This window comes from Pundamilia nyererei, unplaced genomic scaffold, assembly GCF_000239375.1.
Source record: "Pundamilia nyererei isolate P.nyererei 1_Seehausen unplaced genomic scaffold, PunNye1.0 scaffold00020, whole genome shotgun sequence".
NCBI classification, from domain to species: domain Eukaryota; kingdom Metazoa; phylum Chordata; class Actinopteri; order Cichliformes; family Cichlidae; genus Pundamilia; species Pundamilia nyererei.
This window is the reverse complement of record NW_005187421.1, coordinates 3,567,399-3,579,031: the sequence shown is the minus strand read 5'-3', so window position 1 is coordinate 3,579,031 and position 11,633 is coordinate 3,567,399. Positions and strand designations below refer to the sequence as shown.

General features: G+C 36.7%; 1 protein-coding gene across 1 annotated transcript; it reads left to right on the top strand.

Moving 5' to 3' along the window:
• Window positions 1-221: 221 nt before the first annotated feature.
• Window positions 222-11,153, top strand: pcgf1 (polycomb group ring finger 1). The gene is made up of 9 exons (XM_013909152.1): window positions 222-424; window positions 2,770-2,875; window positions 3,020-3,172; window positions 3,408-3,479; window positions 6,361-6,463; window positions 6,666-6,711; window positions 9,384-9,470; window positions 10,617-10,697; window positions 10,979-11,153. Exons 1-9 carry the CDS (start codon window positions 338-340, stop codon window positions 11,027-11,029), a joined length of 786 nt encoding a protein of 261 aa, XP_013764606.1. The 5' UTR covers window positions 222-337; the 3' UTR covers window positions 11,030-11,153.
• Window positions 11,154-11,633: the final 480 nt, after the last annotated feature.

Below are 11,633 nucleotides of genomic sequence, written 5' to 3'. Positions count from 1 at the left end.
GTCTTTCTGACAGTTTAGCTAACAGATGACTAGTTTACTTTCAGCCACGTATTTCACCATTTTATTATCTATTTAGTATTATCTTTAGTTTTTAAGCCTTTTCCCACACTCTCACGCCCTTATTTAAATTTTTTTTTTTCATAACAATTGTGGTTTTTTTATGTTTCCATTGGGGAAAAAATCGGCGTTTGCTCCCACTCGTTCTTTAAGTCATTATTCTTTTATTGTCCTTATTTAAAATTCATTTTTCTCCTATTCCACTTCGTAGCTCCCCGCCTCAACTTAACACCACCACAGCCACTTCCGGTTTACCCGGAACTTAGCATAAGTCCCAAAGATGGCGGAGCAAGGTCCGATGGCCATAGCGATGCGGCTACGAAATCAGCTACAGTCCGTTTACAAACTGGACCCACTGCGAAACGAGGTGAGTATTGGTGTTACTTGAGCTCGTCCTCACAGAGGGGGGAAGGTACCGAGCGTCGAAGTGTAGCAAGGGGGACTTAATCCCACGTATTAGCGGCAGATCGTTGTCGCCTCCGCGGCGCTGATGGAGAGAGAGGGGAGCGATGCTGCTGAAGCGCTGCGAGGAGAGACGTGCTTGAGCATGCGTAGAGGGCATGAGTGCGATCGTGTTGTTTTGTAGAGCAGCGTGCTGAAACCTTTTCAACTAACTGTTATTTTGCTTTTGTCCAGAGCACACATTTAGCACTTATTCTCAGTTCAAGTTGGTTTTTTTTGTTTATTTACATTTAATTCAAGCCTTGTATGAGTGAAGTGGGGCGGTAACGATCGTTGCACTCCGTGGGTTCTTTCTTGTTGTGTAATGAAGTAACGGCTCTCGTTTCGAACTGCTGTTGGTTTGTGGTTGATTTGATCGTACGCAGTTGTTAGTAAGAGAACGCTTCGTTGCTTTTACTCGATTTTCAATGTTTCATCGCGATGCTGCCCGTAGTTTCCACCAAATCTGTGCAAAAACGTGACAAACATCATTCCACTTTTCTATTAAAATGTCCCCCTTTGTTTCAGTTTAACCCATGTTTTGTATCAATATTCACCGGCGCAACTAGTAGGAAAACTTTCTTTTGTTTTTGTTCGGTTCGTGGGTCTTTCCCAGAGGTCAAAGGTCAGGGTCGGCTTAGCGCAGCACCTCTCTGAGCTGGACAAACCCGTTTTCATGTTTGACTACTTGAGCAAAACACAGACACTTGTCTACAGGGATGAGTTATAAAAAAGTTCTTGTTAAATTCAGCTTTAAACTCCGAGTTTTCATACATTTATCAATGGCACCCACTAAAGAGCCTTTTCCATTCCAAAGAAAATCTTCAGTACTGCACCTTTCTAAGTTTTTTAAATATTAAATTTACTGAAACTTTAAAAAAAATGTCTGCTAAAAATATAGCAAAACCCACAAAAACTGTATGTAGATCAACTGGGCTTAAGTGCAGAATCACCATTCAAAGGCCCATTGTGCGCATGGATATAAAAACAGTACAGGTCTGAATGCTCGACCTTTGCAGTGACCGCATACTATGACTCCACAGGAATTGTGCTGTAGGGGACATTTTAATTTGGTCTCTGTTGTTCCTTTAGAAAGAGGGGAATACACTGCACTACAAAGTTGTCCTTATTAGTCTGTTATCTTTATCTTGTGAAAATCCCAGCTCATTCAGATTTTTAAGTAAGCTTTCTAGTTTGATAGTGCCTTCATCCATCCATAGCTCTTGTTATTTAAATGCAGAGTTTCTTTTTATGGCCTTTTGCTTGCTTTTGCCAGCAGTCCTTCTCTCATCTCATCAAGGCTTGTAAGCTGTTCCCTATTTTTCCATGTTCTTAGTTTAAATCCAGAGGCAATCATAATTTTGATTTTTGTACATGTAGTGCCTAAACTATGGAACAGCCTTCGTCAGACCAACAACTCAAATGAATCAGTGGTTTATTTGTTTTGTTGAACACTGGCCATGTGCCCTTTGGCTATATTTCACAGCAGTGTTTTCACTGGAATTATACCCTTACTGTTTTGTAAGTATAATTCTACTACGGGTATCACAATAACCATTACATTCAAAGAAATTAGACATCAATGTTGTGACATAAATGCATAAAAGCAGTGTTTTTGTAAGAATCTTTACAGTTTTATGTACTTTTATTTTGACTTTAAATATTTCCCATAAATGACACAATTCATACATACATAATAAGCAAAGATTTGTACTTTGTGACATAGGGCCTTTTCCTACTGGACCACATCCAGCCTAAACCATTGATACAAGGCAGGATGGATCCATGCTTTTGTATTAGTTACACAATGTCCAGTTTTATATCCTGCTCTTAGCTGAAAATAGTGGCACCAGTGTGGCCATCTGTTGGTGTAGCCCATCTGCTTCAAGGTTTGACATGTTCAGAGATGCTCTTCTGCATACCTTGGTTTCATGAGTGATTCATTGTCAAAGCAGTCTGAGGCATTTTCTCTTTTTCGGAACATTGTCTATAAACCCTAGAGATGTTTGTGTGTGAAAATCCCAATAGAGTAGCAAAATACTCAGTCCAGTCCTTTTGGCACCAAGAACCATGCCATATTGAAAATCACTTCAAGTCATTTTCCCCCTCCATTCTGATACTGGGGTTTAAATTTAGCAGGCTCTGTTGACCATGTCTGCATGCCTAAATTTCGTGTTGCTGCCATATGACCTGCTAGATATTTGTGTAAACAAGCAGTTCCACCTAACAAAGTAGCCAGCTTGTCAAAACACTTTCTTTTTGTCTCCACAGGAGGAAGTGAAGTTGAAGATCAAGGACCTGAACGAACACATTGTCTGCTACCTTTGTGCAGGCTACTTCATAGATGCCACAACAATAACAGAGTGTTTACACACCTGTGAGTGTTAACAGAGCCAAATGATCATTTATTCTAATATCATTTGCTGCCAACAGCCTTAATGCCGTTTCACAGGCACTATTAAACTGTCTGTTATCAGCATAATGTGAAGAAAATATCTCTGTTTCTTTTTTTCCTCTACAGTCTGTAAAAGTTGTATCGTAAAGTATTTGCAAACAAGCAAATATTGTCCAATGTGCAACATCAAAATTCATGAAACGCAGCCGTTACTCAACCTCAAATTGGATCGAGTGATGCAAGACATTGTCTACAAACTGGTGCCTGGATTACAAGAAAGTATGTAAACAAAACTGCTCTCTACTATTTGCTAGTTATAGTTGGAGTCGGTTAGTTTTTCAAGGCACGTGTGCTTGTTTTGCACCTGCCAAGCAAGTGAATGCTGGAGTAATAACCAAATGAAAGCATCCTTTAACAGAATGAAGTTTTTAAGTGATGTAGGCTGTTCTTATGAGTTGCTGCCTTTCACATTTGAATGATTTTCTTAGTAAAATCCTTTGTTGTGTTTGCTTAGGTGAAGACAAAAGAATAAAGGAATTTTATCAGTCACGTGGATTAGAGAGAGTCATTCAGCCTGCTGGAGATGGTAAGTCTTCATTTTATTCTTGCATCTGTCAGCATTATACAAAAAGACACTATCTGGAATCCAGTGCATTAATTGGTTGAATGCAAATCTTGCCATATTGACCAAGCTGTTATCAAATAATGCAGTGGTTTTGAATGAGTTAATGAGTGACTATGAGACTGATGTTTATCTTAATAACACAAATCTTACCTTTTGGCTGATATACTGGACAGAATTATGCCACACTGGCCACAGCTGCAAATTCTTTTTCAAGGTTATCATCAAATTTCAAGCATTTATGCTTTTTTGCAAGTCCTGAGCACCATAGTCAGTTAGTGACAGAGGTGGTGATTGTCTGCCCTGAGTCAAACTGCACACAGCAAAAAGACCAGTGTTAAATGAACTCCCACAGAGTCATTTTCAACACTTTTTCAGGGTTTATATAGCTCCACACTCTTTAGAGTTAAATCAACATTTTTGAAATAGTTAAAATATTTAACACTGTGCCAGAGTTCATGTTTTAACTCTCAAAACAGAGTTAAAGTAACACTTTAGAGACTGAATAAGTGACTCTGCTGAGATACAGTTTTTAACCTTCTGGTTAGTGTTGGCTTCACTCCCTATAGTATCAGGCTTTCTACACTGGAAAGTGTTCAAATTAAATTCTGAGAAAGAATTATATTGCACACAATAAATTTTCCCAAAAAGGACATTTATTTTGTCATCTAAAAATTGTTAAGAGGGTACAATGTAGACTGTCTAATCTGAAACATTGTATGACCTTTGCATATCGAAAGGTTTATAAAACTTTATTTTTGACATTTTCACTATGCATCTCTCCTCAGTATGTACAACTCTGAATGCATATAGATGGTTATCAAAACACTCTGTAAACAACATGTTTCCCATAAAAAGATGACATCTCAACCAAAAGTAAATCACTTGTTTAGCAAAAGACAGGCAGGTCTTCTTCAACTGCACTGGAAATAACAAGTCCAGCTTTATATTATCTTGGGACAAATTAAACACAAAGTGTGCTTTGAAAAGTTCATCAAATGCTCCAAGTGAGTGGCTGCCTGGCATGGAATGTGAGATGCTTATCCATTGTGATGTAGAAGGTGTCAGTCTTGCTCTTCTGATGCCTGACAGCGAGGAGGTATGGTTGCCAACCATACCTCCTCTGGAAGAGCATCAATTGCAGAGATGCTCTTCCAGACTGCAGCATGACTGGGGTTGACATAAGGAAACTGAAAATTATTCACAGAAATGATGTCCAAATACAGAAATAAATAAATAAATAAATGTAGAAGAGATTGCTCAAAGACATATTATTGAAATTTCATGATATAATTACCTTATGAAAGACTACAAGTCTCTGACTTGCATCACTTGCGCTGATTTTTGGACCTTTGTCCTCCTGGTGGTGGTGGAAGGAGATGTAACAACAATAACAGCGATGACATTTCTTGTTTAAAGGCTGAAGATGAAAAGACACAAAATTAATACAATTTCATCAAATGTACTGATCTGTTTTACAATGAAAACAGGGAAAGTTAAAGTTGAAAGTTGTAAAAAGTAGATCAATTTTTAGAGATACACAAGAAATTTTAAAGTTTTTTTAAATTTAGTCAGTTAGTATGCATTTATTTGGCACAACTATAAAGAACACAACATACACTGAATACATACCCATGACTATCAATCATGTGAGCCACAAGTATGTTAACCATTTGTCATCTTGTGGCATCCTTCGTGGTGTTTGTTGCTTGGTATTCCTGTATTTACTTGGTCACCACCAAACTTACTTCCTAAGACAGTTTCAATTAACTATTAAAAATGAAAAAAACAAACAAAAAGAGAAAAATGAACATTGAGGAAAAACCTGGCAATAAGGAATCTTTCTAGGAACTTGAGAGGAAAAAACAAAGCACAAGTGTCAAGCTTTGTAGCAACCTGTTTAGCAAATACTGCAGCAGTATTGTTAACTCTGCATCTCTTGCATGGGACCTCATCTACGATTATAGTTGAGGCACGTGAGCTGAAGCTTGAGTTGGAGTCAGGCAACTCAGAAGCCGAAGACAGGTCAGGAAACACTAAAGAAAAGGAAAATGTCAAATAATTTGTTCAATTGAATATAAAGTGCTTGATTATACTTTTTAGTGTATCTCACCATGATCGGTGAATACTGTTAACAGCACGTTGCCTTTATTTTTTTTGCAGTTCTTTTGATGTCAAACTGCATGTCAAATTCCACAAAACATCGAACAATAGAGGGGCATTAATGCCAGCCTGAACAGTTTACTTTGGTTTTTTTCATCACTAACAGCTTGAATGTGATCTGTAACATAGATAGATAGTTAGAGGCTGTTAACAGTTTGCGTTAACTCTTTATTGCCAGCGCCAATAGCTAGCATATTTTCTTTGTTTAAATCTTTTAAATGCACAAAATACATTTTATAGCACCAGTTTCTAACTATCTTTGTAAGTTTGACTTAATTCTACTTACGCTGTAGAACTGCATGCAGTTGCAAAATCAGTACTGTTCTTCCATGAGGCTCCAACTGATGAAGAAAAATGTCCGCACTGGGGGTGTCTGGGAGGGCTGGGCTTAACTTGAGTTCAAAATGAACTCTATACAGAGTTAAAGCTATTAAGTTAACTGATGACAGAGTTAACATTTTTAACCAACCTCTGTGCAGAGTTTCAGAATTTGGAATTTTCTCTTTTAAGAGTTAAATCAACAATGATGGGATACATTTAGTCAAATAACTCCAACATTGAGTACAATTTAAGTCAGAAAGTGTTTAAATCACACTTTGAGGCTTAAAATCAACTCTGAGACATTTACTGCAGCACATTTCAACACTCCAATTTTTGCTGTGATTGTCTTTTTTCTGTCTAGATGGTGTACCAGATGCTACAGTACCTTACACAAGCTTTGACCACTCAAAAGCTCACTTCTACAGATACGACGAGCAGGTTTCACTGTGTTTAGAAAGGTTAAGGTAGGCTGTACTTTTGCCTGTAATGGATTATCTTAAAGTGATCTGTGTGTACTTTAATAAAATATTTATTTGAGATAAGGCTGATAGAATGTAAATATGAAGGTGATTATATTAGTCTGCATGTTGTAAGCTATGAGGTTCAAGATAAACCTGTTTTAACAAAGCATGCATGTTTCAAAGCTCTTTATTTCTTGTGTTTCAGTTCATCACTAGCTGAAAAAAAAGATAAAACAAAGCTTACTCTTCAGGTAAGTCACTAATAAGCCCTGATAGAGTACCATAAACGTACATCAGCAAGTCTTTTTACTTTGTGAGATTGTTAAGTGTTTATTATTGCTTTTAAAGTGGCCTCTTCCAAACATGTCTCCGGGGCACATTTTTTTGAAGCTTTTACAAGTTATTTCCACACTTAACTGTACAGCAAATACATGGCACAGTGACAAGTGCGGACATAGAAGGTCTGGTTTGTCTGGCTGCTGATGAAACATCACACTCACAGAGAGACAGGGATAAGTGGGAGAAATACACCAGTGAGGCATATAATCATTCTTTATTTCCCAACCAAACTGCTTCTTTCTCAATAACTGGATTTTCGTAGTATCTTTGGCCCACGTATTGAAAGCGGAGGCTTAAGCTGTTGGGTAATGTTAGCAGTGGTTAGTGTTGAGGTCCTTATGTCAAACAAGCTGTGTTAGATCAAACATCACAAAGAAGTGTATCATTAAATAGTTGGAACTAATACATTGTTTTAAATTGCTTTGGGGACCAGATCTATTAATGTATACTTGTCAAGTTTTCGCTCTCTAAGTGCACAACCACTTACCCGTCGTTATGTCATCTATTCTTTGGGCCAAACCGTTTGGATTCATGGAAAATGAAGGCTGCTACTAGAAGGGCTTTTCATGGCTTCAATGGATCTTTGCTCTATATATATTTCGGACAGTGGTTCTCAAACCTGGAATGCTCAACTTTACAAGCAAAAAAACTATTATTTTATGCAGTAAATTGAAACCCACACTTACAGAAATGGTGAAATGTTCTTATTTCGTTTCAGGGGATTTCCTTTTGCTGGAAGCCAAAACTTGTACTCAGCGTACTGTATATAGACAGGTCCATATATATTTGGACAGACAGGTTTTTTTCTACTTTTGCTTCTGTACATTACAACAACAAATTTTAAATATATACATATATATTTAAAGTTATACATACATAATTGTTATGTTTGTTGTTGTTTTTGGTTGTGTACAGTGTCCTTGAGTGTTTTGAAAGGCACTTTCTTAAATAAAATGTATTATTATTATTATACATATATAAATACAGAATATATAAGTAAGCAATGAAATATACTCATTAACGAAATGTAGCAGCCAAATGTCTATTGCACAGTATTTCGACAATATGAAACATGGAAAAAAGAAAAATATATTGGTGGAAATGTTGCCTACTAAACATTTCCATATTTTGGTTTAATGGGTTAATTTTGATTGACAAATTTATTGAAGGACAGATAAGTACAAAGTAAAATGGAACTTGTCCAGTTCAGGTTGGGTATAAGGATTATTAGGGGATCCATTTAATCCAAACATGCTGTACATCATCGGTCCCCAACCTTTTTTGTGCCACGGATCGGTTTATGTGACGGGCCGGCCTTTCAGGTGTCGCAGATAAATATAACAAAATAAAACCAGTACTGGTACAAAAAAAAAGATTTATTCATAACACACAGGAAAAGACCCGGGTAAACCGAGTTAACGATAAAAAATGATGACAAAAACCGACAAAACCCCCGAAACCCATAAATTTCACAGCCAAGCCTCAACTCTCTTGGCCCCGGGGTTGGGGACCGCTGCTGTAAATCATCAAAAGTGCAATGACTTGTTTCTCCAGCAGAGGGCACCATTGTTTCACAGACGTTCATGTGATTCCAAAGCCATGCCCATTTCCTAAACTCTTCCACTTAAGAGGAGTTTGATTGGGAGAGTTAATTTTGATTTTGCATGGGTTCAATTTCATAATAAGGCAGATTTGGGCTTTGTTGTTTAGGTGTTTCATCACAACTTTTAGTATTGAAAAAATTAGTGACTATATTCAGTTGTACTTCACCCTGACCACTTTCTCACTACTCTGCATTTGCAGTCTTAGTCTGCGTTGTTTTTTTGTTTTTTTTACTGAGACGTGAAATAATTAAAGCAAATTTCTGAGTTCTACAAAAAGAACAGTAAAACTCACCCTGCTTTTGTGGGGATAAGTAAGTTTAGCACCGTGGCTTAAGAGTGTCGAATAAGTCAGTCGGGACTGGAAAATGTCGAGCAGGAAGCAGAATTTTTCTTCACTGTAAATCTAATTGTAACATGAATAAGCCACACCCTGGTGTTTCACTCCCATCTAATTTATCTTAGTTTATATTTCCTTAGTACTTGAAATGTGCTTTTGTAACAAAACACGGTTAGAGTGGGTGAGACTGTACAAATGTTGATATTATAAACATTTTATTATTTTAAGGACAAAATTTAAGACCACTGTTAAGACAGAGGCGTGCTTTTCTAGCTTTACAGACAAATCTATAAATACTTTTTATAACTATTGGTATAAAACTTTGACTCAACCCTGCAACAGTTCCTCCATCAATACAAAGTGTGAGTGTTAAAGTCCAGAAGTTTAACTGAGCCCAGTTTATCAGTTTTACAGTTTTTTTTGGGTTTTTTTAAGAAAAAGGTATAAATTTGACATATTTACCTTCAGAATAAACAAGAACAGTCCCTGAACATCTCCCCTGGGGTTATAGGAGGCTATGCAGTAAAATAAATGTGCAGCTGGCCATAATTTATTTGAATTATTTTCAGTTTGAACATGTTAATGACTCATTATATTGCTTGTCTGAAGTTTTACAGTGCACTGTTTGACTTTATCTCTGCAGCAGAAGTTTGTTCGCTGTTCTGTTCGAGCAGAAGTGAGGCACCTACGGAAAGTGCTTTGTCATCGATTAAATGTAGAAAAACACCAGGTAAGTCAGCCATACTCTTTTATCTCATCAAACTGTAACATTACAATATTATTTCCCAGCATTTTTGTTCTTCCCTGATATAAAAAGTTATTTGTTTTAATTACTGTGTAAAGTAATTGATCTGTTTAACCAACCCCACTCTTGATCCCTCATGCTTTTTTTTACAGGGTCAACTTATCCTGGCCCTTAATTACAATTAATTTTTAATCTTTATTAGACATGTTTGTCGATTTCAGACCAAAAAATCCAGTGAATTTCTCTAATAATAGCTAGAATTTCACCCCAGGACTACATACCTTAAAGGGCTTTTTTCCTGTTTGCATTTGCGCTACTAATAATTAACGACATACCACATGTTTCATTTTAAATGTGTTAAACTGTGTCACATCTTAGTAAACCCAACAGACACAATAAAGCTGCATCCTTGTTTAAGAAGTAAAGAACTTACTGTTTACCTTTATTTGTGTCAAAATGGTTAAGTCGGACTTAATTTAATTTCCATTAAGATCATTTTATCTTTACATTATAAATCACAACTCTACCTATTAATGTTTCTGCTCGTCCTTACTTGAATGTTTTGTTTGCGGGTGTCATTGTGGCGCATTCATAACATAAGCCATTTCTGTGTTTATCTTTGTCTGTTCTTTCTTGCCCATTTTGTTTTCTTGTGTTTCACTGAGATAGGTTTTAGATTCTCAGACAGAAAAAAAAAAAGCTAATTAAAATGTTGGTTAATCTTCCAAAGAGGGCTGTATTATATGCAGTAATAATAACATTAGTATAGTGTTTTACTGTTAGGACCTTAGCTGACTTGCTCTGTCAGTTCCAGCTCTCAGGCTGTATTTTCCTCATGTGTGCTACAAAAGGATCAAAATAGATTTGTATTCTTTCCATCACATATAGACTTAATAAAGCCTGGACACACTGGTCAAACAAATGTGCTATTATGTTTTTGGGTTGTTTTTGTTTTCATTAAGGTCTCTCAGGGACAAATTCCATTAAAAAAATTCAGAATAAAGTAGTTTAGTCCATGACAGTAGCAGTGTCATTAACACAAGCTGCCCAGTCATGTTTTCAGTGAAGAAAGAAGTAATAGAAGTCTATATCAAGTTTTTCTTCACATCTGTTTGTATGGCCTCCCTACAGGTCCAGATGCTGTTCAATAACGAGTTTCTGCCAGATCACATGACCATGAAGCGGTTATGGCTCTCACACTGGTTTGGCAAGGTACAGTGCACCCACTGTCAGCTAGCACAGATAAATGCCACACATTTCTTTACACCTGAACAATTCCTTTGTACTAGAATTCAGTTGGTAAATAAGGAGAAAGTTTTAAGATGTATAATAAAAAATTCCAGTCATAGCTTGAAAAATAACTGTTAAAACAATCTGTTTCAATTGAATAAAACACAGTCTGGAAGTAGTGGGATAGTTTTTGCGTTATCTGTGCAAGATGTGTATGGTTATGTATATCTCACTTTAAATACTGCAATATCTTTTCCCTTTAGGCCCAGCCATTAGTTCTTCACTACACCATCAAGGACAAAAGGAACAGATAGGACTTGTTTTTCAGTTGGACAAAAGCTGTACATATTTTGTACAATACATATTCTATTTTAATAGTGTTTGTGTACATATACTTATTTTCCTTGTTTTGTATTTTTGAAAATAAAATTTTAAATGGAAAAATGAGCTTGTGTTAATGACTGGGTAGATGTTTCCATCAGCATAAGGCCTGCATACGCAAAAGGTTCTCGGTGTCTAATTCATTATTTATTGTACACATCACCTGACAGGCTGAATGGAGGGTTGTGGACAGAATACAAAGAGATTGGTGCTCATTGCAGTTTTATTTAATATCTTGAGAAAAGCTGCAATAAGTTATTCAGTACGTGTGAGTTATGATCCAGTTGGCAATGAAGAAAATCCACTCAGCAGTGGATTTTCTTTTCCCTGCGTACAAATCCATAATCATTAGTGAGGTTACGGCTGCAGTTGTGAAACCATATTATTTATGGGGGGGTTGGGTTTTTTTTGGAGGGGGGGGGGTTGTGTGCCTTATTATTAAAACTTGTCAACAAATAGCTTAACTGCAGCCATGTGTTGGCACTGTGAGTGCAGTGTTTTGTTTAATTTCAAAATTGAACACAAATTATTTTCCTA

Bases quoted from the DNA above. Each gene is read 5' to 3' on its own strand.
- pcgf1 (XM_013909152.1), top strand. From the start codon at position 338: ATGGCGGAGCAAGGTCCGATGGCCATAGCGATGCGGCTACGAAATCAG. The intron at 3,173-3,407 runs GTATGTAAACAA...GTGTTTGCTTAG, and splicing joins GGTGCCTGGATTACAAGAAA to GTGAAGACAAAAGAATAAAG. The intron at 3,480-6,360 runs GTAAGTCTTCAT...TTTTCTGTCTAG, and splicing joins CATTCAGCCTGCTGGAGATG to ATGGTGTACCAGATGCTACA.